General features: G+C 36.4%; 1 protein-coding gene across 8 annotated transcripts in view; it reads right to left on the minus strand.

The window, feature by feature from the left end:
• Positions 1-27,903, minus strand: part of CEP290 (centrosomal protein 290) — a 111,325-nt gene that overhangs the window by 1,609 nt on the left and 81,813 nt on the right. For 3 of the 8 annotated variants that reach the window (XM_056798612.1, XM_056798610.1, XM_056798607.1), the window contains 16 exons: positions 27,645-27,782; positions 25,711-25,932; positions 25,239-25,352; positions 20,467-20,612; positions 19,728-19,883; positions 18,889-19,015; positions 17,786-18,403; positions 16,110-16,244; positions 12,295-12,381; positions 9,347-9,511; positions 8,877-8,999; positions 6,214-6,386; positions 5,546-5,663; positions 5,225-5,298; positions 3,773-3,846; positions 167-231 (listed from right to left, as the gene is read on the minus strand). In XM_056798612.1, coding sequence (XP_056654590.1) covers positions 167-231; positions 3,773-3,846; positions 5,225-5,298; positions 5,546-5,663; positions 6,214-6,386; positions 8,877-8,999; positions 9,347-9,511; positions 12,295-12,381; positions 16,110-16,244; positions 17,786-18,403; positions 18,889-19,015; positions 19,728-19,883; positions 20,467-20,612; positions 25,239-25,352; positions 25,711-25,932; positions 27,645-27,782 — 2,535 coding nt within the window. Of the gene's footprint in view, positions 1-165; positions 232-3,772; positions 3,847-5,224; positions 5,299-5,545; positions 5,664-6,213; positions 6,387-8,876; positions 9,000-9,346; positions 9,512-12,294; positions 12,382-16,109; positions 16,245-17,785; positions 18,404-18,888; positions 19,016-19,727; positions 19,884-20,466; positions 20,613-25,238; positions 25,353-25,710; positions 25,933-27,644; positions 27,783-27,903 lie in introns of those variants that run through there. The other 5 variants (XM_007503126.3, XM_056798608.1, XR_008912099.1 and 2 more) reach the window with 5 other exon arrangements.

Here is a 27,903-nt window from a genome sequence, read left to right on the forward strand (position 1 = left end):
TCAAATATAATTCTGAGACCTTACATGATAAGCATTTGTTTATCTTCACCAAAGATGGCAATCACAATGCTATTTTTAGTAGTCAATACAAAAGCATTTATATGAACAAAAAGTTTAGATTTATAAAAATAAATTTATAGAATAATTTTTGACAAAACATTGTTACCTTCAACTGCTGCTTCTCTGGATCTGAAGTTAGAGATGTCTGTGGAAGCTTTGTTTTTTCAAAATCTGTTTAAAGAAATTATAATCTTGGGTGCAAAAAATATAATGCTAGAGTACCCATTTACATTTAACTACTTCTCATTTTATGTGTACAATATACAGAATTTAACTTTAAAAACGGATTCAGGAACAGCAAGGTGGCTCAGTGAACAGAGAGCTAACCTGGAGATGGGAGAGGTCCTGCGTTTGAATTTTACCTCAAATACTTTCTGGCTGTGTGACCCTAGGCAAGTGACTTAACCCCAATTGCTTACTGCTCTGCTGCCTCAGAATTGATACAATGGGAAACTTATTTTATACAACTTTTACTGGCTTGAACTTAACTTTCTGGCCATATTTTTTCTCATAGAGGTATTAAAAGAGTAAATATTGCATGTAGCATTCATTAAATACAGACAAAAATACCAAGTTCTGGGAATTTGTGTATGGCATTGGTATTCCTTAACATAGATGAGAAATTCTTATGGATTGGAGAATATAGCAGAAATGCTGAGTTGTCAACATGGAATCTAGAAACCCCAAACTTGTGGCCTAGTGGGATCTGGTGAACCCCAGGTTTCAGGACTAGCTTGCAGGTTGGAGATCCCAAAGTTTGTAGTTGTTCCCTGTTCCTGTGGGAATCCACCCTGAAGGGAATCCCAGGCTAGCAGTTTCAGACTGAGCGGCAGACCCTCTGGTGAATGACAATCCTAGTTGGATGGGACTAAGCATATTCTGAGTAACTCTTTAGTGCAGTAGGCAGGGCATCACTCTCATAAGCTGAAGGTCCTGAGTTCAATCCTCAGAAGGAGGGTGTGATATAGTGGGAGAGGCTTCTGGAAACAAGAAGCAGACAAACTCACAGACTTGTAAAGACAAAAGGAAAAAAGTGTAAAAACTGAAGAGAAGCCAAAATTCTGTGTATGTTAAAACTATGAAGAAAAATGTATTAAAAATCCTGAAAAAAAGCTGCAAACTCCCCTGAAAATTATGAAACTAAAATAAGAAAATCTAGAATGATTTAGAAGTGAAATAAAAAATTGAAAATAATGGGTCAGTAATGGGAGCTTTTGATATTGAATTAAAAGAAAATTAATTTTTCCGAAAAGTAGAGGCTCTGAAAAAGAGTTACAGATTTGAACCACACAGAAACATAAAAATTTAGCAGGAGAGAGATAAAGGTAACACTTTTGAAACAACATAAAAGCCAAAGTAACTGACTTTAAAGAGAGCATATACGTAGAGAACAAAGATTATAGTTCTTGCCCAGATAAACTTGAATACTATATTGCATAAACTATGCTATATATAATTTCATATATTAAATATATGAAAACTTCCCAGAACTTGTGAATTCAGACAATACATTAATAGTATCCACAGCCCACCTCTACAGAAAATCCCTATGCTTGAAATTTCAAAACGTGAAGTAATTAAGTTTCACGAGTATAACAATTTCATAAATAATGGAGAGAATACTTATTTTAAAACACAAATGGCTATTAGAACAAGTTTGTATTATTCCTCAGTTAAAATGGAATGTTCCTTAAATTTGACAGAAGGTGGTGAAACCTGAAAAGTTAATTTAAGTGGACAGAGTTAGAAAGGTCTCAAGGAAAGATCAAGAAGTGGTCAATGCAAATTAGAGAAGTTAAATTAAGTTCAAAGAGCTTAAGGTAAGAAGGCAAAGTAAATTGAAGGAGAAGGAGATCACCAGTGGGAACAGATTAGTATCAAGGTAATGCCCACAAAATTAATCACAGGGACGAGCTGTCTTCTACAAAGAAGGGAATAAAAATCAATATGAAATAGATAAGTGAAGGAAAATACAAAGTTAAACAATCTTAACTTTAAATGTAAAGGGATTAAGCCTGGAATGAGAACAGATAAGAAAATGAGACTAGATAACTCAGTCTATACAAAAAACACTTAAAAAATAAACAGGTATACATGCTAAAAATGAGCTAGCTTGGACATCAGGTAATTCTGAAAAAGCTGGTGTTGCAATTATGTAGTCAGATATTTATGACAAGTGGGAAGTATGTAGGGTTGTATGGGAAAATATAAGACTTGGTCTAGAAAGAAATGAGCAGAATTGCAAAATAACAACTACAAAAATGGAAGGAAGCAAATATAATGGCTATGACTGCTTATGAGAACTAAACATGGTGCAGGAGAAGTGCTAAGAAAATCTAGCTCCCTTCACTGAGCAGGTGGAGTACTGCATCTACTGCCACATATATAGTTAGCGTTTTGATTTTGCTGAACTACTTTTTTCTCTTTTAAGATATTTGCTGCAAGGGATAGTTTTCTGGTTCCAGGAAAGGTTATATCCAGAAAGGAAATGTAAAAAACCAAAGGTATAACAAATTTAAGAATAAAAAGAAAATGTTAAAGAAAATGAGGCAATTAGGTAGTAAGTGATTAAATTTCCATGATGTTAATGGATTAGCTTCAAGTCATTCATAGGTTTTTGGGTCAAAGATCTTATCATTTACATGTAATAACAAGTTTCCACATAAGTTTTCAGAAGTTATATAGGATTCAAATTGTCTCCCTCTTTTCCTTCCCTCCCCCTCCTGGAGCTGGGTTATTATCATTGATAGGTTTTTGAAAATGCAAGGTAAGAATTTTGACCTTATCAGAAAATGGAATTGAAAATTTTGTCTCTTGTAGAAATGGGAAAAAACAAACTAGTGAGATGTGGCCACTGTAATTAGCAAAAGCAGATTCCACAAAATGTCCCTAATTGTACAAGCCAAAAGGTCCTTAACTTAATTTTGACATAATTTTTGATGAAATGTGTCAGTTCAGTAGTGGTGTCTGAAAATACAGGAGTACCAACTCATGTCTTTTTTCAAAACATATGAGATAGACAAAAAACAAAATGAACTAGAATGCCTAAAGAAAGGGTCACATGAACCAAAGACTTGGGGTGGGGGGGGGTGGGGGGAGGAGGCTGGGCCATTAGTGTGTCTGGAAATCAAGGAATGAGACTCCAGATGGGGCCAGAATAGCCCTAACAAAGGCCAACAAGAATGTATTTTCTTACTATTGTACAAAATGAATCAAAAGGTATTTTAAATTTTAGAGGAGAGAGCAAACAAATGTCCTTACAAATACAACAGAGAGCAGCTACAGTGAAGAAAAGAGCCTGGATCACATCCTTCATCTTCAATCTCCCTACACCAATGACATAACCAGTGAACATATAAACCTTTGCAGAAAAGGCTCATGACTGGTCCGGCCTTCAAAAAGGCAAAATCAAGTCAATGGAACTTCAGAGAAGTTCAAAGCAAAGCAAAGGGGCAGCTATGCAGTTCAGTGAATTAATAGCCAGGCCTAGAGATGGGAGATCCTGGGTTCAAATCCGGCCTCAGCCCCTTTTAGCTGTGTGATGAACCTGGGCGAGTCTAGCCCTTCTACTCTTCCACCTTGGGACCACTACTCCATACGGATTCTAGGACAGAAGGTAAGGATTTTTTAAAGAAGCAAACCAAAATAAATGTTCTACTACTCAACAATAACCCAGTAAGCCCACATGCAATGCCAGAAACAGATTTTTCACCTCTGATTTTCTCTTGACTACTTCCTACTTGAGCTAATCCGGCCTTTTTCTTCTCCAGGTGATCAATGATTAACCTAGAACACAAGAGTGATAAGCAATAAAAGCAGTCAGGAAAACATCCCTGTGAGCTCTCATTGGCATCCCAGCCATTTTATCAAAGGCACATAACCATCAGCAGGAGCAGAGAGTGCTCCAACCGCCCGCAGAGATTGAATCCAAGAGCAGAAGGCCTTTGGCTCCTCCTGCCTGTGGGAAAGTCCAGGACCCAAAATGGCACAGATCAGACTGGGTTAAAAATGGGACAAAAGACAATTTCTGGCTACTAGACAATGGGAGAAGGGCAATTAGACCAGGCCCTGGGGTGGTGGCCCTCTAGAGGTCTTGTAGGAACTCATGTTGGCATCTGATACTTGATCCCAAGCCACAGAAGTCTCTTCTTTTGGCACATCATCATTCCAACTCCACATTCTTCCCATGTAGAGTTCATAAAGACCACCATTGACATACCATTCAGATTTCCATCCCCTCTGACCTATGCCCTGGGGCTGTGTTCCTGTATTGTCGGCTGGAGGCTGGAGCTGGTGTAGGATGCAGACACCCACTAGATACCAGAGAGGCTCCCCACCCCCCCAATTCCCTTACTGGAAAGAATCAAATTTGCAGGCAACCCCAAGGGAAACAAAAAAGATCAGGGATTATCAAGCATGTTCCAGGTAATGATTTCTATATAAAAAGTGAAATAAAAGACATCATCCCAAGGAAATGAACGACTGGAGGAGGAGGGAACCATTTAAAGGGAATGACTGGGGGACATCTGAGTAGCTCAGTGGATTGAGAGTCAGGCCTAGAGACGGGAGGTCCTGGGTTCAAATCTGGCCACAGACAGTTCCCAGCTATGTGACTCTGGGCAAGTCACTTGACCCCCATTGCCTAGCCCTTACCACTCTTCTGCCTTGGAGCCAATATACAGTATTGATTCTAAGATGGAAGGTAAGGGTTAAAAAAAACAAAGGGAATGACTGGTAACAGATGGCCAGCCTTCGGATGAGGCTGAGGACCAGAGGATGAGGAAGAGAACCAGAGGAAAGCCTGTAGCAATTGTTGAATGCCCACACAGCATGAGAAAGTGTAGAAGTTGGTATAAAATCCCAGTGCCTTCTAAACGTTTACAGAGCTTACACCCCTCCTGTGATGGCAGTCCCATACTCGTAGCCCAGAGTAACCCTCATTCCACCTCACTGCCTTTGCTCTCTGATGGCAGGTTAGATGCTTGCTTGCTTTCTCTCTCCCTCCTTCCATCTCTGTTTTTCTTCCCTCCTTTCCTCCCTCCCTTCGTACCTTCCCTTTTCCTTCCTTCCTTGCTTCCTCCTTCCTTCCCTCCCTTCCTTCTTTCCTTTTTCTTCCTTGCTTCCTTAATGTATAAATGTTGTGGCTCTGAGCACAAAGTTTTACCTAATATGTTGCAGCTCTCTCCTAAGGCTTTGCTCTTGGTGGCTACCTTCTGGAAAATTTTTGAGAATTTCAGTCTTAGGGCATAATTAAGAAAAAAAAACCAGTTAGAAGGTCTAATATGGGTAGACTTTATAGTGTTAAAAAGGTATTTGTTGCAGGGAGGCAAAACATTATAAATTTTCCCAAGTAAATATTGCCCATATCTAGGACCCAGAGGCCTATGTGAATGAACAATACAATAAGCAGATTGATCTCCAATGAGGGAGAAGATGGTAAGAGCGTTCAGAAGCCTCCTTGGCTGATAGTGAGCGTGTCCCTTGCCTGCTCTTCTAGGTCCTGATTGTATTTCATGATTTCCTCCTCTCTTTCTGTTGCTTCCCTGAGTTGGTGCTTTTGCTCACTCTCACTCTGCACCTCGCTCACTTTGATTTCATTTGTTCTGAAAGCAAGAAGGAAAAAATAAGGAATCGTTTATCTCCCTCTCTGGTCTAAAGGGTAGTAGTATAAGCTAGAAACATTAGAGGACACTATTCTACATTAACTGATAACTGAGAAAGGATCTCTAACTTCCATTATATATTTTCAGTAAATCCTTTAGACATTTTTTGGAAGAAATTAGACTACAATAACAGACCCAAATAACAGGCTTTGTAGAACAGTGGTAAACAAACAGTACCTGTTGTTTTGAGGATAGACACCAGGACCTATATTAAAAATGACAAAAAGGGCAAGTAGGCAGTTCAGGAGATAGGAAGCCAGGCCTGGAGATGGGAGGTCCTGGGTTCAAATCTGAACTCAGATATTTCCTCGCTGTGAGACCCTGGACAAGTCACTTGACCCCCATTACCCAGTCCTTACCACTCTTCTGCCTTGGAACCAAGACACAGCATTGATTCCAAGATGGAAGATAAGGATCAAAATAATACTGATGATGATGATGGAAGCATGACAGGGACTACCTTTTGGCTCTTTTAAAAATCTTCTTTTACCTTGTTTCAGTGGCTGGTTTCAATCTCCCGCTTTCAGCCCCTTCTGGCTGGGGGCTGCCACAGTCGATGGGATGTGATCTCTTACTCATCTCCTGCAGCTGGGCCGTCAGCTTCTTGACCGAGGCTTCCAAGTCATTTTTCTCCACCAGAAGTGCCTCAGCAGACTCCACCTTCTATCACAGAAGTGAAAAACAGGCATATTAGGAGCAACCCATTTTATAAGAGTGTCACCAGGTGCTTCTTGAGAGGGTAAAAGTTGTCTTTCTCAACTGAAAAGAATTTTGTTTTGCCCAGATAAAGAATGAGCTTTTATCTTGCTCGGCCTGACCCTGCACCATATGAGCATCTGCATCCAGCCAGGCAGTAATGGCTAGAGCTCCTCCACTCTCTGCACTTATGGCAAATGGCCGTGTCCACTAAACTCTTAATAGAGTACATTTCAGCTATTAAACATTCCAAATGGAGGAGGACTTAATTATCCCCATAAAGCCACTTCTTAAGCATGTAATTCCTTTGCTTTAAAATACTTTTCCTTGTGGTATTAAAAAAATGAAATATTTGTTCTGGGGAAAAAAGGGAAACAATGTTATTTCACACACACACTGTGGGGCTATTCCATAAATGCCAGTCCAGGGCTTAACTCTGAAATAAAGGAGGCTGCCTGGGGACTACTCGGGTATAAAATGGCAAAAAGTAAATCATTTTTCTAACAAGAAATTGCAAAGAGTACTAGTATTTTTGATACTAACATGATTTTGTATTAATGCTTGAGCAAAAAAAGTGTCACTAGCCTGGCTATTTATATTATGTGGAACATCAAGATTCCAAACACTCCACCTGCTTTAGGCCATTCTTAGAAAAAGCTAATAACACCTGTTCAACTTCAGGGACTGCTTGAAGAAGCAAGTCTGGTAGAGGTGGAGAAGCCCTGGGCAAGACAATGTAAGTTACCCCTCTGAGATGCCATTTCCTTAACTATTACATACAGGAGTTAATAAATGATCTTTAGTGCTGAAATGATGATCCCAAGACTCCTAACTCATCAGTAATGACTTCAGAAGTGTGTGCTACATACGTGGCATTAGGCTAAGTACAGGGAATACAATGACAAATGAGGAAATAATCTCTCCCCCAAAGACTCTTTCTTTCTTTAAAGGAAGACATCATGAACACCTAGGAGCATGGAAAAATAAATGTACACAAAATATGCCCCAAATAAACACAGAATAAATTTTAAGGAGGGACACTAAGTAATTAGATCGAGAAGGATTTCAAGCTGGGGAGTATATGGGCTGAACTCTGCAGGAAACTAGAAATTTTACAAGGCAGAGATCAGTCCATGCCTTGCCTGGAAGGCTCTGCCAGACTCCAGCTGTTCCTCATGCCTGGAATGTCCTCTAGCTTTCTTTTAAAATGATGTTTGTATCCACCTTATAAAATTCAATCTGAATACCGACCTTCAGTTCTTTTGGGTGTGAATGCCCATTATTCTCCATTGGATGTCTTTGCTCCTACTAGGCACTGTCAAAAATTTAATTTATTGAATTCATCATGTAATAATATAATTATCTGTGTATATCACTTTTAGACAGTAAGCTTTTTGAGGGCCAGAATAATATAGCTTATTTAAACCTTGAATCTCTTTTGCATTCAGAAAAGGGACTGAACATAGCAGGTGCATCATATCATACCATATAATGAACATTTTACTGAGTGGCATATTTTGCTGGCTAGCACAAGTCTTTCAGGAAAATCCTGGTGGGCTTTTAGCCACTGGATTCATATCATAAAATCATCCCTACAAATAGGTAAAGAAATGGGGAAAAAAACCATTTTCTAGTTTAAATGTAGACTATGATAGGTGTACCCATCCAAATCCCTCACTATTACACCCTACCCTGAAGGAAAGGAAAGTGCAGGATTCTACTGTGATGGGAACTCATCTTCTGTATACATTATTTTTTGGAAGGCCAAGATAACTATAGTTTATGAAGAAAAGGACCAGAAGACATAGTGGAGGCAAGAGAGATACCAGGAGAGAAAAGTTATCAGATGCATCACCATTGCGTCCAGTCATATGTTAAGATTCTTAACCTGGGGTCTATATATAAATACATATTTTTTTCAATATTCCTTTGAAATTCCTTTGAATTTCAAATTCCTTTGAAATCATAGTATTTTATGCTTTTCAAAACATTCTTCTGAAAAGATATGCATAGGCTTTACCAAACTGACAAAGGGAGGCCCTGATGCCAAACATGGTTAAGAACTTCTGGGTTAGAGGGAACCCAAAATAAATGAAAGTGGGGCGGGTTGATGGCTCAATGGATAGAGCCCCAGGCTTGCAGTGAGCAGGACCTAGATTCAAATCTGGACTTAGATATTTCCTAATTATGTGACTCTGGGAAAATTACTTAATCCTGTTTGCCCAGCCAATGCCGTTCTGTTCTAGAATTATTCCTAAGACAGAAAAGTAAGGGCTTAAAAAAAAAGAAAAAGAAAATAAATGAAAATGTCCAAGGTATTGTGTGCCTTGGATGTGGACTCTGAAATTTTTTTTAAGAGGGCAGCTCACTGAATAGATTTGTTTTTGATTAACTAAAAGATCTTAATGGACATAAAAAGCTTATCTAAATAGCTGTAATCAATAATACTATACATACTTTTTTAAGTTCTTTATGAAGCTTTTCATTTTCAACCATAATATTCTCCGAGCCTTTAGCGTTAAACTCATATTGCATGCTCAATTGACGTCCAAGATGAAGCTTCAGTTTTTCTAATTCAGTCTAAATATTTTAAAAGTACAAAAAGAAGGAAAGAAATTAATATGAATAAATCCCTGATAAATGCAATAAAATTCATCTTAGAGACCATATTTCTAGCTTCAGAGTAAATTCTTCTCTTGCTCTACCCAATTTTATACTCACCCCTGTTATACATTCCTAATCCCAACTTATACTTAACTAGAATTTTGAACAATGGAGTTTCATAGTATTCATATGATGACTGATGAATTAAAAAAAAGACAATGTTTTATTCAAGATAAAATAATGTACTAAAATTATAACTTTTCTAATATACTCTAAAATTTTCCCATAGCAGATAAAATTATGACTAAGAATATAACTATTACCTTTAGATTTTGATTTTCAAGCTCAAGTGTGGACATTTTCTCACTTGTCATTATTCCTGATGCTCGTTTCAAATATTCATTTTCTTTCTGGACTTTCTCCACAACTTTTTTCATTAAACCAATTGTTTTTTCTAGTTCAGGAACTGTCTTGCCACTTCTTCCAGACTATATCAAAAATGCATGGAAACACTATGTTAAATCATGCCCAGAAATACTACTTTTGCACATTACATAAGAAATTTAGGATTACACAAATACATAAAAGGGAACATTTCTGTCCTTTAAGACAGCATATGTCATGTTCTTTAAATGACAGAAGCACTGGAGATGGTGCTCAATATGCAGCCTCAAAGCTCAAGGAGTTTCCTGCCTAATCCAGGACAGCCTAATCAATCTGTGACCTTTGAGGCCTAGTGAAAAGATCAATTGTGCCATAGTATGAGTAGAATTTTTAAATTTATTAGTTAAAAATTATGTGAACTTCAAGAGAGGCAACCTTGGTATGCTGGAAGGAGTGCTGAACTTGTAGTTCACAAATCCTAGGTTTGAAATCTAACTCTGACACTTACTATGACTTATGACTATAATCAGCATCTTCTTAATAATAATAATGATAACATTAATAATGGCATTTAGCATTTATATAACTTCATGGTTTGCAAAGCATTTTATATATGTTATCTAACTTGATCCATACAACAATCCGGAGAGGCAGGTGTTATTATTACTCCCATTTTATAGAAGAGGGAATGAAAGCCTCATGAGGGAGACTGAGTGTCTTATCCAAAGTTACACAGCTAATATATTTCTGATGTAGGATTCAAAATCAGGTCTAAGCTCTGCACTCTATCCATTTGGCCATCTAGGTGCCTCAGTTGAGCCTGTTTTCTCATCTGTAAGTAAGGAAAACCACACCTGTAATACATGTCTTTTAGGGTTGTTTAATACCCCAGCAAGAGAATAAAGCTCTCTGAAAACTTTGTCAGTTCCTATTATCATTAATTTTCCTATGTTTCAGCATACATGTCAGACCTTTGGGAAGGGAAAGACTTCAAAACCAAGCAAGAATTAGAAAGAGTTACAAAATGCAAAATAAATAATCTGGAATACATCAAATTAAAAAGTTTCTGTACAAACAAAACCAATGTAACCAAAATCAGAAGGGTAGCAACAAATTGGGAAACAATCTTCATAAAAACCTCTGACAAAGGTTTAATTACTCAAATTTATAAAGAACTAAATCAATTGTACAAAAAATCAAGCCATTCTCCAATTGATAAATGGGCAAAGGACATGAACAAGCAGTTCTCAGCCAAAGAAATCAAAACTATAAATAAGCACATGAAAAAGTGCTCTACATCTCTTATAATCAGAGAGATACAAATCAAACAACTCTGAGGTATCACCTCACATCTAGCAGATTGGCTAACATGACAGCAAAGGAAAGTAATGAATGCTGGAGGGGATGTGGCAAAGTAGGGACACTAATTCATTGCTGGTGGAGTTATGAATTGATCCAACCATTCTGGAGGGCAATTTGGAACTATGCCCAAAGGGCGATAAAAGAATATCTACCCTTTGATCCAGCCATAGCACCGATGGGTTTGTACCCCAAAGAGATAATAAGGAAAAAGATTTGTACAAGAATATTCATAGCTGCGCTTTGTGGTGGCAAAAAACCTGGAATACGAGGGGATGCCCTTCAATTGGAGAATGGCTGAACAAATTGTGGTATATGTTGGTGATGGAATACTATTGTGCTAAAAGGAATAATAAAGTAGAGGAATTCCATGGAGACTGGAACAACCTCCAAGAAGTGATGCAGAGCAAAAGGAGCAGAACCAGGAAAACATTATACACAGAGACTGATACATTGTGGTACAATCGAAGGTGATGGACTTCTCCATTAGTGGCAATGCAATGTCCCTGAACAACCTGCAGGGATCTAAAAAATACTATCCACAAGCAGAGGATAAACTGTGGGAGTAAAAACACTGATGAAAAGCAACTGCTTGACTACAGCGGTTGAGGGGACATGACTGAGGAGAGACTCTAAATGAACACTCTAATGCAAATTCCAACAACAGGGAAATGGGTTCGAGTCAAGAACACATGTGATAACCAGTGGAATCGTGCGTCGGCTATGGGAGAGGGAAAGGTGGTGGGAGAGGGGGCGGGGAGGAAAAGAAAATGATCTTTGTTTCCAGTGAATAATGTTTGGAAATGACCAAATAAAATAATGTTTAAAAGAAAAAAAAAATTTTCCTATGTTTCAATGAATTATCACAAGAATAAAATTATCTACTTAAATCTGATCATTGAAATGCATTTCTTAACATTGCAAGGTGCTGAGATTTTGTTAGTTGGGATGCTCCTTCCTTCACCCAGAAGACAGTCCCCCATAACTTGACAGTAGACAGTCTTTAAGCCATGCTGTGCTGAATATTTCATCATCTATCAGGCAACCTGGTGACAAGTCTCTTAAAACTTAGTAAGTCTGGTCCTCAGTTGACAAACAGCATATTGTTGGGCTGAGATTCTACAATCTGCTTTGTAAGACCTGTTGAGGCTTAGGTTCCCCCAGGATAGCCTTCAAGAACCCAAAGTTGTCTCTTGACATCAGAACAAGTATTTTGATAAAGTTGTTAACCTAATGATGCTAGGTTGTTTTTCCATACAAGAAATGGATAAAGAAGAACTGGTAAAAACTCTGGTTGTCACAACATTTTGTGTGTATGTAAAACTGACTGGTTTTATGGAGTCAAGTCTGAGATCCTGTCTCCTTAGCAGTGTTTACTCTGAGAAATTAAGGATTTTCTGAGAAGCTAAGGGTGGCAGTAGCCAAAACGCAACATCTTTTTGAGTAATTTATATGTGGAAATGTGTTTCTCTTTTTCAGTTCAGGAATTCTGAAAGCACACACTTGAAATACAGACTCATTAACTCACCCCTCTAACTCGGCCAAGTTTTTTCTCAATTTCTGTTTTCTCCTTCTTCAGAAGTTCACACATTTCTTTCATATCACTTACTTGACTCTAACAAACAAACAACAAAAAACCAAAAACAACAACAACAAAAACAAACCAAATCACAGAAAGACAAAGACAAAATCTTTCGTTATGCTATTGAGGCAAGGCATGCAGAGAGGTATTGGATAATAATATAATTACGAATGGGTGAAAAAAATGTGGATGAATCAATCAGTATCAACTTGGAGTTCCACTGAGTTCTGTCCTTAGTCCTGTTCTTGCTAATGAATAAAGATATTGATGCTTTGCTGTGGAAAAACTGCAGGTGGGATATGAAAGACTTCAATGGGCTATATAACTATGGGCTCAAATTTAAAAGCTAAAATCTACTAAGGTAGTAAATATAAATATAAAGTTTTATATTGTGATTAAACAAATGAAAAGTATGAGTACAAAATAGTGCTTGACAGCATTTCTTATGAAAATGACATGGCCATTTGGGTTGTCTCAAGCTCCATCTGAGTCAGCAGTGGGATCTTGTCATTTGTGAAGCTAATGCCTTCTTAAGCTGCATTAGACTGTTCTGAAAGACAACAATGATAATTCCACTCAGAGGTTAATTAGTCCGACAGATTCATAAGGCATGTGCTTCCTCTATAACATCTTTCACAAGTTGTTATCTAGCCTCTTCTTGAAAACCGACTGTGACAATGGCCTCATCATTTCCCAAAGTGACCCATTCCATTACTGGAACGTTGTCATTGTTAAGAAGTGTTTTTTCATATAGGGTAAAAATCTGCCTCTCTAGCTTCTACTCATTGGTCATACATCTGAACCCTGAGACAAGCAAACTCACCTAATTGTTCTTTGACAGTAAGGTCTTTGCAGATGGATTCTTTGGCAATCAAACAAGCAAGCACTTAAATACTTACTATGTGCTCAGTATTGTGCTAGGAAATGTGGATACAAAATCAAAAAAGAAACTGTCCCTGCCATAAAAGATATATGCCCTTCAGGGACACATGCACATGTATGTGTATATGGATATAGAGAGATACATAAAAATACTAAATAATTTGGCAGGGAGGTGCTGATAGCAGATAGGAGAGGGGGAGGAAACAAGAAAGGTCCCATGTAGGAGCTTGAGTGGAGTTTTGAAGGAAACTAGAGATTCAAAGAGGGAGTAATTCTAAGAATATATAAATATGTGTATATATATTTTCTCTTCCTTGAGTAAATTATTTCTACTTTTTTAAATTTAATTTTAATTTTAAAATTAATTTTTAATTCAGTATCTCCATACCACAAAAGGTATCATCCAGCAAAATATATAGCTTTTGTCTTTAGTGTTACAACTTCTCAGTTCATTCTTTGGAGGTGATTCCTATGTATTTAAAACAGACATTTAAGCAGGTTACTCATCTTACTCAATTGATTCCAGCAGACTTCCTGCTTTTAGGATAAAATATAAAATGATTTTCAAAGTCCTTAAAAATCTGACTCCAACACATCTTTTTAGTTTCATTCTCTCCTCTTTCCTCACTCTGAAATCCAGATAAAGTGTGTTTTTCTTTGTTCATGCATGGCTTAAGATTGGGAAAGTAGTACAATGAAGCTTTGTAATGTCATCTTATTTAACTTATATGCAGAATATATCACATGAAATCCTAGGTTGGAGGAATCAAAAGCCAGAATTAACACTGCCAGGAGAAATACCAACAATTTCACATATGCAGATGATACCATTATGAAGGCAGAAAATGAATTAGGATTTAAAATTCTCTTGATGAGAGTGAAAAAGGAAAGTGTCAAAGTTGGCTTGAAGATTAATATTAAAAACCTAAGATCATGGCAACTGGTCCCATTACTTCCTGGCAGATACAGGGAAAAGAAATGTAAAGAGCATCAGATTTATATTCCTATCTTCAAAGATCACTGCAGATGGCCAACTGCAATTATAAAATTAAAAGATGCTTGTTCCTTGGAAGCAAAGCTATGTCAAATCTGGATAGCATACTAAAAAGCAGAGACATCACCTTTACGACAAATGCCAGTATAGTCAAATTCTGTGGATTTTCCAGCAGCAATATATGGCCATGAAATTTAGACTTTTATATAAGAAAAGCTGAATGCCACAGAACTGACACTTTCAAAGTGTGGTGCTGGAAAAGACTTCTTAAAGTCACCTCTGACAGCAAAGAGAGCAAATTAGTCAAGAAGAAATTAATTCAGACTATTCATTTGAAGGACTGCAGAATGCTTATGTTTAGTGATCAATTGGGGAGACTAGTCCCCCAATCATCATCAGGGGGGATTGTGATTTTTTTTTAGGTTCTCTTCATCTTGCTTGGTCTAGCACCCAGGAAAAGTTGAAACTACTCCATCCACATAATGAGAAGACAGGACTCAGTGGAAGGGACCTGATATAGGGAAAGACTGAAGGCAAAAGGAGAAGCAGAGAGCAGAGGATGAAATAAAAAGGGACAAGAAGCAATGAACATGAACTTAGATACTTTGGGAGACAGTAAAAGAGAAAAGGGCATGGTGTATTATGGCTCATGGAGTCATGAAGAGTTGGACATGACTGAACAATAACAATATGGCAGTCTATCTCCAGTCTCAGAGCAATTATATCAGCTGTCTGCCATGTCTGGAATACTAAATCTTATCATTTCCTCACAGAATTCCTATGGAATTACTGTTCCATTGTGAACGAACTTCCCTCTATCCTAAACTTTATTCTTTAATACTCTTTCCACCTACTTCCCCAAATGAGATCTAGTCTGTCTATTTGTCTCGCTCCCCTTGCCCCCAAGAATGGTAACTTCAACCTTAAGTTCTATTTGGGTGTAAAGGCAATGTTAAAGGAAGACATATTTCAGACTGTCTCTTTAAGACTAAATTCCCCCCACTAGGAGGTTTCAGGCAGATGCCAAACTTGTTAGGAAAGTAGTAGTAAGTATTCATGCTAATAGTAGGGCTATTCACAGAGTTTCTGATTCTAAGATTTTATTAATTTATTAAGTCCATGAAATGTAAAAAGAAAAGATGAGTGTATATTTTACTTCAATGATAAGTCTTCTAGAAAATTCAACAGATCCAAAAAGTTAGTCTTCATACTTATACAGCAATTTTAGGAACTGAGAAAAATAATGAATTTTTAAATTTCATTCAGTAATTCAACAAACATTTTAAGTGCTAGCCTATTATCAAGCAAGAAATACTGTAATACTATCTTGGCTCACTATATTGTTTATTTTAAATTTCTAACATCTACAGTAATTCACTGAAGTTACTGAAAGAACTTTGACCCAGAAGATTAAGTTAAATCAAACAATAAACACTTTTGTTTAGCCTTTTTTCTTATATATCCACTTGGAACATTTTATAAAGCATTGTTAAATTTATACTCAGCTGTAGCATTTAGATGCTGTGAAATTTAGTAATTAAATTTTTTATGTAAAAAGGAATTATTTATAAAAAGTTATTAAGTAGCATACATCTTGGCAATTAGATTTAGATTTGGAAAACCACTGTACATCTCAGCATAAACCTGATGACTCATGCAAAATGTAATCTTACAAAGTGAGCATAATTCTTATGCTAAAATATGCCAACTCTTAATAAAGGTGCTATGTGTATGAACTTTCTTATGGTACAAGTTTATCAGCAAAGTTAAATGGTTATATATTAGGATTTTCTACTTTTATTTTCTCACAGGTTAAGATATACACATATGCTAAAGACAAATATTTTATGACTAAAGTATATTTCTAAAATAGAGAAAAATGTACCTTTAACCTTGGTAAATCTTTATTTGCTTGTTCAAGTTGAAATCTCAATTCAATGTTTTCAGATGAGACTTTCAGGTATTCCTTCTGAAGTTCCTGTTCTCTGCTAGACTGATCATCTGATCCCAATTCTGTTGCCTTCAAGAAAATAATATGGGAAAAATAATTCATGAAATCATATTGTAGGAAAAAATACCTTTCCTAAAAGGGGACCTTTGTGAAATGGAGGTCAATACCATATCAGGGGGAAAGTAGGAGAGAGGGAGACAATTTGGATCTTATAAATATTGGAAAACAGGTGTTAATTGTTATTACATGTGATTGGGAAAATAACATCTTTTGGAAAAGAAAGGGAGGAGACAAATTATGGAATATTCAGAGAAAATCAATTAAAATAAGTAAATGGAAAACAGGATTGCTAGATTAAAACAGACTCTAGAAGAGAATTATCCTAAAGTTATGTGAAAAGTCATAAATCAGGTCAGGTTTTTATCCTATACTGGTGAGAGACAAACCACCACTGCAGGGTGACCCTTTTGACTGTAATTTAACAAGTAAAAATAACTTCTTGTGATTTGATAAACCTCTATTAAGAACCCATTAAGTGCTGGACACTTTACTTGGCACTAGAGATTCAAAGACAAACAGTTCCTATGCTCAAAGAGTTTACCTTGCACTGGGGAATGCAACATAATTGCAATATAATTTGGGGAAGGAGAACATGAGCTGAGGCATCAGAGAAAGCTGCAAGGATAAGGTGGCACCTGAGTTAAGACTTCTTGTGGAGTCAAAGATTTAGAGGCAGAATGGATGAGGGACTGCATTTCTGGCAGGAGGGAAAGCATCTGCAGGGAAGTAGTCAGCAAAGGAAAGTGGAACCTGAGGGAAAGAAAGGTGATGCCAGACACCAAACACCTGCACTCTCTGCCTGTTCTCACTTCTGGAATGTCTGCTATGGTGACAGAATGAGAGGTTAGGCAGAGATTTTTTTGTATGCAGTAGTTGGGATGTTTGAGATAGGAGGTGGAAGGGTCAATGCTATCAAGTGTCTGGTTAACATTAAAGAATTACAAAAATGTTCAATGCTTTTATCACTTGGACTTGCCTTCTATACTATAATGCAAATAGTACTCCTTCAGCTATTTCATCATAAAGGATTATTTCCTAAGCAAAGGGACTAGAAAGTGTGCGTGATAGAATTGTGTTGTAACTCTACCTATTATAAAGTACTGCTACTATGAATTACTGGCCATGCCCATGGGAATGGCATTATTGTTAATATCCTTTACTGCCTTCCTCTGTGATGGTATTCCCTATAATGACAGTTCATTTGTAATTAGCAATTTTCTTTGGAGAGGAAGAGATAAAAACAAAATCTTTTTCCTTTTGCTGCCCTAGTCATCAAACTGCTTCCTGAATAGTGCACCAACACTAAAATATTAGTAGCTAAGAATATTAGAAATTTAAGCTGAAAAAAGTTCAGTTCCTGTAATAATGGAAAAAGGATTGTTTTGTGGAAACTAGTTAAAAATCCAAGCCTGAGAGGAAGTCTAGCTATGTAGATACCAACCAACCAACCAAACAAACAAACAAACAAAACACCAGGAGACAATGTGTACATTTCAGTTTGTATTGAATAATCCATCTCTGCTCACAAAGGACTGCCACTGTTACCAAACCTGGGCAGTTTCCTCAGCCGACGTTTTGGTTACTCCGATCCACTCAGGATTGTTTTCTGCCTGTGTGTTTTCTTCAGCATGTGGATTTACACTCTCATTCACACTAGCATTTTTAAGCTCTCCATTGGCAGGTTCCTCTAGATTCAATAGACTTTTGTCTCTCATATTTGCTAGGTTTCCTTGTCCACATTCAGTCTTTCTTCCTTTTTGCTCTTCTTGATTTTCATGGACTCTGCTTCCATTTTTGTAATAGCCCTGATTCAGTCCCTCCTCCTCTCCATCTGGTCCACTTTCAAAATAAGGTGTATTATCTTCTGGCCCAGACTCAGTATGCCAGGATGGATTCAACTGATTGCACGCTCTGGGCTTGGAGTACTCTGAATTAGCAGTTGCCAGAGTCTCATCTGACTGAGAGCCTGCATCAATACACTGACTAGAGGGCAGACCATTTCTGGTTATCTGACAGTGTCGATTCTCAAAGCTTTTATGGCCAACTATTTTCTTCCCCCTTTTTTTGTTCCCAAGTAAATTGTTCTTTTGGGGAAATACAATATGCTTGTGTTTATTAGTTTTGGTAGCAGGGGAGGAGAGAGTGGTTATGTCATAGGCTGGACACAACTTTGAAGCAACAGATGAGACGGAGCATGGAAAGAAGAAAAAGAAAAACATGATAGAAAAGAAATCTGCTGAATGTCTCACATTGAGTTTTTCATAAACAATTCCATATTTGTGATTCATTTTTACAGAAAAAAAAACAGGCACCTACCACATTCATTTGTTGTTGATGCCTATTTTTTTCTGCTTTACCACACTGCCTCTAGGCACAAAAGTATTTGTAATGTTAATAGTACATAGGAGCCAAACTAGACATTCATAATGAATAGGAATGCATAGTAGGCCTAGTGCTTTTGCCCATACTAGGTAAGAAACAATCACAAAGTTAATATTCATCAGATTAAAACGTGCACTTGTGAACTAGTTTACTGACATTAAACAAAAGGAATCAACAGAATGAGTTAGCAGAATATCTAAGCAAAATGAAATGCTAGCAATTGATTCCTATTTTATTAAAGACCATTTAAACAAAATAAAATCAGACTTACTGAAGACTTAGAAAACGCATTTTTTTTTGAAATTTGTTCTTCTAAAGCATGAAGCTTATCCTGAAGGTATTTATTTTGTAAATGTAAGTCTTCAATAACAGAATCTCTGGGAAGAGCTTGCTGGGTCCTGCAAAGAATCAAAAATGGCAAAAAAATATTTATACCATATCTAACCATAGTTAGATGCTTTTATTGCTACCTTACATAACATAGCTTCATTAAGAAGTCATGCTCATATGCTCTCAGGAGCAACCCCAAGACAGAAATGTCCCAAAGAAATCAAAATATTTATAGCAACTTTTTTTATAGTTGCAAAGAATTAAAGACAAAGCAGTTGGTCATCAGCTAAGGTCAGGCTAAACAAATTGTGTTTTATGAACATAATGGAGTAGTATTCTGGACCAAAAGAAATATTCCTGTAGTATCTGTAGTATTCATAAGAGTTGTGGGAGACAAATGAGCTGCTGTATGGATTGAATTAATGGACTCTGTGTGTGTGTGTGTGTGTGTGTGTGTGTGTGTGTGTGTGTGTGTGTGTGTGTGTGTGAGAGAGAGAGAGAGAGAGAGAGAGAGAGAGAGAGAGAGATGAGCGAAAGGTTCCTTAATGGAAAACTTTCAACTTTAATATAAATGTTACTTAATAGTATTATGCTCTAAGTAGGGTCTAGATCTTCAAATCCCTTCTAATCTTGCAATTCTAGTATTGTGAATGGGTTTTGAATACTATCTGTTATTTTAACACAAAGTAGATGAATAAATTTTACAGATTCAGATGAGAGGTTGTTATATTCAAACTTTCCCACTTCCTTTAAATAGCAGGCTTCCTTAAAAATGCTTACCTCATATAACCTATTTCATTTTCTAGTGCAATATTCGTTTTTCTAAGTTCTTCTAATTCTTTTTCTAAATCCAAAGCATGTGCTCCAATAACACGATCAGCAGTTACACCACTTGTTTTTAGTTTCTTTTGTAATGTGATTTTATCTTTATCAGACCTGTGGTATTTAATACAGTACTCATTATTAATAAAGTAAAATATACTCTAATATTTGCTATGACCATTCATATACATAATTACATATCTGCTTTTACACTTAGAAGACACCAAAAGTTATATTGGTCTTAAATTAATTCATTAAAAATTAGGACCACCCCTCACATAAGTCTTATTTTTTAAATGTATTTTTAAATATTTTTCCATGGTTACATGATTCATTTTCTCTCCCTTCCCTTTTCCCTCCCCCATCCTGGAGCTGACAAACAATCCTACTGGGTTATACATGTTATACCTATTTCCATGTTATTCATTTTTGTAATAATCTTTTAAAACCAAAATCCTCAATCATACACCCATATAAACAAATGATAAAAACATATCAAAAAATTAAAACATATTTTGTAAGAATAAGATGAACCAAATTAGAAATTGTGTATTTTTAGACATTAATTATAAAATAATATTAATAATGAAGTTAATCTATACATTAAAGCTATACTGATGCTTTAAGCTTATTAAAAAGGGAATTTTTTTCATGTCACAAGATTCAGGAATAAATTTACCTGACACTAAAAACTTACCTTGTCAAAAGTTCTTTCATAGTATTCAACTGCTTGGTTAAGGTATCCACTTCTTTTTCTTTTTCTTTCAACCTATTTCGCATCCCTTGAGTTTTAGCTTGCCATTTTTTACCTTCTTCCCATCGAATTAATTCTTCTTGACAGTTCTATAAAATAAGAACAGAAAAAAGAGAAGTATAGTTCTTATTTACATGACAGGATAAGGCTGGGAAAAACTGAGATGAGGCATCATTTTAATCCACATGCACCTAACACAGATGTGAATATTCACTCAGCAAGGAATCAATAAATGTGTTGCTTGCTAGAATAGCTTGGTTAATCAATCCACACTGCTTACACACATCATTCCCTATCTGTTGGTTTTTTTTAAACCCTTACCTTCTGTCTTAGAATCAATACGGTGTATTGGCTCTAAGGCAGAAGAGCAAGAAGGGCTAGGCAATGGGGGTTAAGTGACTTGCCCAGGGTCACACAGCTGGGAAGTGTCTGAGGCCATATTTGAACCCAAGACCTCCCATCTCTAGGCCTGGCTCTCCATCCACTAAGCCACCCAGCTGCCCCTTCATTCCCCATTTTTGAATGCTAAGATGACATTTGTCCTTCTCCAGTTCTGAAGCAGACCTCATGACCTTTCATAGGTTGCTGATTGTGATTCAGCTACATATCTTATCAGGCAGTTCTTTCAGAATGCAAGGAAGGAACCTGCATGGATCAGCTGACTTGAATTCATTAAGGGCAGTGAAGTGCCTTCTTGCAACCTTCCTTACTTATCTACTACAGAAAGGCAATAAAAACAACTTCAGATTCATCTCTAGCAGGCCAGGTTATTATCCAAGTGATCCTGAAGGTAAACATATTGTGGGGTAAGTAATGTAATTTACATGCATACACACATGCATGGATATATATATATATATACACATATATATATATATTCATAAATATCCAAATCTCTATATATGCATATACCCACATACATGTATACACATACAAATATATATTTATTTAAGTATGAATGACACATTTTACCCTGAAGCTATATGTATATGAACATATATATATATATATATATATATATATATATATATATATATACTGTAAAAATAGACTCGAACTCTGAACTTCAATCCCCACAAGCCCTTGCTCCACTTTCCCAAAATGCTTTGTAATCTCATGGAATTCTGAGGTGGGTGAGATCGAGGAAGGGATTTAAGCTGATTGCAAAGGCTTTTGTGGCTCTTTTGGACTTCCGTTTTGGGGCAGACTCTTTCCATAATGTAGGTGAGGTCTTGTCTAGGCCTCTCTGGCCTAGGCACGTGTTTCTTATCCTGAATTTCCTTTAATCCTTAACTTTTAATAAACCTCATAAAATATAATACTCCTTGCAGAGAGAAACTAATTTCTACCTGTCTCAGTCTCCCCTAAATTTTAATCTTTACAGTTTTGGCGACCTAATGGGAGAAAAAAAAACCTCTCAATCTTCTGATTTCTTTTCTGATCTTTAGTTCAGCTTTAAAACAGCTGAGGAAGTCTCCCCGTGTAATGACTTTTCGTGCCACTGGACCCAGGCTTCCAACGCCAGAGAGTGGGACTGTCTCTGTGCACCGACTCTTACACTTAAATCTCCTTCACGCACAAGTGTCTTTGTGCACACTCATCTATCATAGATGAAAACGCACAGACAATCGTCATCCTCGGTTACCGAGAGACGACTGCTACTTATCTGGGTCATTCTATAAATCATTTTTGTTCTGTTCTTTCCAGACCAAAGATATTTCATTTGGTGGAGAAAAAAGAACTGAGCAGCCCTGACCTTTCTGATGCCAGTCTTCATCATCTTATCCATTCCAATCAGAAATCCTATCCCTTTTTTAATATTCTCGCTTTCGCCTGCGATTCCATTTTCTCTCACCTTCCACTCATTATGAGCTTCAGTAATCAGACTATTTCTGTGAGATTGTTTTGAATTCATCTTGTTACCTTCCCTTTCTTCCACCTTTGAACAAATACTTTTAAACCCTGCTGGTTAGTGTTACCTCTGATCTATTCAAACAAATTACCTTTCTTCCTCATTAGAATTGTTTCTCTTTGCAACTTCAGGATTTCATTCCTGAAGGTTTTCTATTCTTATTGGGTTGATTTCTCTTGTAGATTGGTCCTTAAAATCCTGCCTATCCTTCTTTTGTACCCTATGGGACCTGTTCCCCATGGTGCTTATGAAACTATTCAGTTTCCTTTTCTTTTCCATTAGATATTTTAAGGTTGGTTCAGATGCTTCTCCCAAGGGTCCCTTCATTCCCAGTCCTACAACCATTTCTTTTCCATTGATGCAAATCAGATCCAGAACATAATTTCTCTGCTGTGGCTACTATGCTTTCTGAAGAATGATCTATCATTAAGGCATATCGGGGAATTAGTAGCTGTTTTGCTTTTTATATAAAGTGAGCTCAACCAAATATTTAAAAAACAGAAGTCTCATCTCTACTATATCATATCTTCACCAGTTAATGACCCGCTTATGATCTCTTTCTTCAGCACAGTATATTCCAAAGGAAATATTTCCATTTCTACCTTCATCTCTACCCAAATGTACTCCACCACACTTAAACTCTATCTTCTTAACACACAATGCAACAACTCTTCTGCCCTTTAATTATCAAGGCCTGTCATTTCTTCCTTCTAAATGTCTCTTAAATTGCTCTATCTTCTCCATTCACATTGTTACCACCTCAATCCAAATTCTCGTCAGATGATGAACTTGAACTACTGAAACACCACATCTCCCTCACTATTCTCTTTTTTAAAAACCCTTACCTTCCATCTTGGGAGTCAATATTGTGTTTTGGCTCCAAGGCAGAAGAGTGGTAAGGGCTAGGCAATGGGGGTCAAGTGACTTGCCCAGGGTCACACAGCTAGGAAGTGTCTGAGACCACATTTGAACCCAAGACCTCCCATCTCTAGGCCTGGCTCTCAATCCACTGAGCAACCCAGTTGCTCCTTCCCTCACTATTCTCAATTCATTTCCAACCCACCAAGCACATCTAGAGCTTGAATAATCTTCAGAAAACATTTGTTACTCTCCAAATGCATTAAGTCTAAACTCTCTGCCTGCCTCTCAAGCCCTTCATAATCTGTCCTCCTACTGCCTTTTTCATTATTTTTTAGCACAACCTTTATTTCTCTAGTGGTAGTACCATGAAAATAGTTAAATAGTGGGAAAATTCCTAGGGATTGGGTCAGATCTCAGGCCTACCATGGAGACTTAATAGCCACATGACCAGAAGCGAGATATGTAACATTACTGAGCCTCTATTTCCTTCTCTATAAAATGGAAAATATAATACCCATATTACCTGCCTCACACAGCTGTGACAAGGAAAATAGTCTACAACTGTGAGCTCATAATAACATTGCTCACTGCCTTATGAATACGTCAACCTGGTAAACTATAAGTGTTAGAAGGGGCTTTAGAGGTTAATTAGTTGAATCCCTTATTTTACAGATGGGGAATCGGAGAACTAGAAAGGTCAAGGGAATTACAAAAGGTCAAACAGGGGGTTGGTTGGTGGTCACACTGGAATTTGTGGCTGAATGTTTTGATTTCTACCTACACTTTCTTATGCCATCTGGGACTCCTCTTTTGCTCATGCCCTCTCACTAGGCAGATTGGCTCCCATCATTGATATTCCAGAAACTCCAGGAACAAATACAAAATGCTTGGGTGGCATTCTGGGCCCTTCATAATCTAGATGACTCCTACCTTTCTAGCCTTCCTATAGGTTATCTCTGACACACACACACTTCTTTTTTTTTTTATTTTAAATTCTGTTTGATTAATTTAGAGCATTTTCTCAGGATTACAAAAATCATGCTCTTTTCCTCCCTTCCCTCCAACCCCCTCCCATATCTGACACATATTCCCACTGGGTTTTACCTGTGTCTTTGGTCAAGACCCATTTCCATATAATTGATATTTGCACTAGGGTGATCATTTAGGGTTTATAACCTCAATCATATCCTCATTTATACATGTGATCAAGTAGTTGTTTTTCTTCTGACACACTCTTGCATGCTGTGGTACTGGCCTCATGGTTGTTACAACATCTCTCAGCTCTGGGTATTTTCTCTGGCTGTCCCAATGCCTGGAAAGCTTGTCCCTTCTCATCTCCATCTACTGGTTTTCCTGGCTTCCTTCAAACTAAAATCCTATTTATAGGAAGTCTTTCCTAATCCCTTTTCATTGTAATATCTTCTAGAATTATTCAGTCATACTTGTACTGTACGTAGGTTGTTTGTACATCTTTTTCATATGCTGCCTCCCTTTTAGATTATGAAATCCTTGAAAGCAGAGCCTAACTTTTGCCTCTTTTTGTATTCCTAGTACTCAGTATAGTGCCTAGCATAATAAATGTTGATTGACTGATTAACTATTGGGAACATTCCTTTCCTTCTATTCTCAAAGCTACTTATCTCTAAAAGCCTAGTTTGAGTCTGGTCTGAGTATTTCAGACCACAGTGGTTTCTTCTTTTTGTACTGATGTTCAATATCACACAACTTGGCTAGGTTCTCTTTGTTTTCTATGTGGTGGTGATGTCTCTCCAATTAGCTATCAAGAGACAAGTGTTATTCAATTTTATATTCCACCTAGCATAAGTATGAAAACTTGGTAAGCAATTAGTACATTTGCTGACTGATATAAAAAAACTTGGTTAATCAATCAACCAACACATAGGACCATTTAATCAATAATAATGGACTACTGTTTACAAACCTTTTCTTTCCTTTCTGTTTCATCACTAAATCTTTCCAGTTGACTTTCTAAATTTTTAATTTTCTTTTGAAGTTCATCAATCAGACTCTGTTTGTTATCTCCAGGAGGCTTGCTCTGAAAAATCAAAGAATATCTTTGTATTTTAGTTTATCAGATACTGAAATAAAACTTGAGATAAACATTTTTTAATAAAAATGCTTGTTAACAATATTATACAACATTAGGTGCCACTACCAGGTATAAATTTCTGTGTTTCAGTAAGAAAAAGGTAAACTATCCAATTATTTTGATTCCAACAGAACCATTTACTAATGGATAGCTATTTTAACCAAACTAATCTAATAACCAGTTTTATTGAGTAAAGATTCAATAATGACAGGTTGAAGTAAATTTTGCATACAAAAATTGTCCTACTACCACATAAGTGGTAAATGAAGGGCTAAGATATCAACACACATGAAAAAATCTTTACCTGTAATCCACTGGTTAATCTTTTAATTCGCCTTTTCAGTTCTTCATTTTCTTTTTCTAATTCTTCTTTTTCTCTAAGTATTTTATTATAAGCTTTCTGTTTTTTCTGCATTTCGTTGTTTAACTCATCCAACTGATTGCTCAAAGTGTTCTCTCTGCTTTTACTTGTTTTAAGAGCTTCTTTACATTTTAGAAGATTTTCACTTAAATCTTCTATACGAACCTTTATGAGGGAGAAAGGAAATATTTTGTCTAGGAAACATTTTTTACAAAATAAGATTTAATGATGAATTCTATTTTTAAATCATACTCTTTCTGGAAAAACAACCCAATCACAGAAATCCCAAACTGAACCTTCTCTAGGAACAAAGAAAAATTGGAGGTAACTGAGAGAACAGTCATATCTGAAAATGTATACAACATATAGTCCTTTGCCTCTGGGGAAATGTTTTACCATGTCTTCTCCAGATCCACCACTATCCTTTCCATAACTAAGTCTTTAGTTTTATTGTGATCTTCTTATTTCATACTATTGTAGCCATTGTGTATATATTAGTCTTTTGAATCTACTTATTTTACTGAAACAATTCATATAAATCTCCTCACATTTCTCTGAATTCTTCATATTTATTGTTTCCTATCAGACAACAGTATTATATACTCACATACTACAGTTTTTTTTTTTTGGCAATTCCAATTTTGGGGGCACCCACTTTCTTTCTAGTTCTTTGCTAACATGCAGAGAGCTGTTATTAATATTTTGTTATATGTTGGGTGTTGGTTTCTGTTTGACTTCCTTGTCTAGTACGGAGACATGGGTCAAAGCTGCAAACTTTTCTTACATAATTTTAAGCCAATATCTAGACTGATTAAACCAATTCATCATTTCACTAATAGTTGTTTCTAGTCTTCTTAAAGCCTTTGTATAACATGACTCTTTCAATTTTCTGTCACTGCTGCTCAATAATTTCAGGGAGAAACTTCAGTTTTAATTTGCAATCCCTTTCTACAAGTGATCATTTATACTTTGCAATTCCTTCTCTGAAAGTAATTTCTTTACATATTGTGTTATATCCCTTATTATATATTTTGTCAATTTCCTATAGAGCTTAGATAATGAACTTATGTCAGTGATTTTTAATGCAAATACTTTTTTTATTCAATGGTTTCTTTTTATTTTTTCATCAATTTCAGTCAAGCAAAAGTTTAATCATATGTAATACTGTTTTGCCTTTTATGATTACATTTTCCTTTTTATTTCAGCATTATCCTTTAACTTGTAGTGATGAAAGATATTTTGTTCCTTTCCTTTTTTAAATGAGGTAATATTTTAAATTCAGGTTGTGTATACATTTGTACTTCCTCTGATGTGGACTGTTGGTTTAAAACTAATTTCTGTTACACTGTTTTCCAGTTTTCTAGCATTTCTTGTTTAATATTGAGGTTTTCAACAACAAGTTATGGTCAAAATTTGAGCTTCTGTTGCAATGACCATTTATTGATATATTTTGTTTTTACATCATCTACATTTGTCACCATATCCCTCTCTGCACCCTTTCTTACAGAACATGCTCATTAAAAAAAAAATCAGCAAAACTAATTAATGTATCAAAAAAGTGTAATATTATATACCCATTTGTGAACCCTATATGATGTTTGAAAATGATCTTTCATTTTCAAATAGCAATGCAATTCATCCACACTTTACCCCCTATAATTATCCAAAAAAGCCTTTTAATATAACACACATTTTGACTTATTATATATGAAAACCTGAATGCCACAGAGAATGGAATTTTTTTGTCATAAAAAATGTGCAATCAAATGCACACATTGTATCCCCCCAATGGGTTGACTTACCTATATACTAGAATAAACTGTCTTTCAAGAGAATTCTTAGTTAAAAAATAAATTACCTAAGTCACTGATGCTCACCTGGAGATCTCTAGTATGGCGATCAATAATCTGTTGAACATTGAGATTTGACTCTTTCTGGGATGTAGAAAGAAGTATGCGTTCTTCAGCAGCAGCTGTCATTTCTGCTCGAAGCTCCAAAAGTGCTCGACTAAGGGCCTAGAGATATTCAAATTCATAAAATGTATTTCAGAAAAATAAAGATTTGATATGATAAACTACTTATTAAAAACACACAAGAAATGGATTTCTAATATGACCCAAAAGAAAGGGCTTTAAT

This window comes from Monodelphis domestica, chromosome 5, assembly GCF_027887165.1.
Source record: "Monodelphis domestica isolate mMonDom1 chromosome 5, mMonDom1.pri, whole genome shotgun sequence".
NCBI lineage: Eukaryota > Metazoa > Chordata > Mammalia > Didelphimorphia > Didelphidae > Monodelphis > Monodelphis domestica.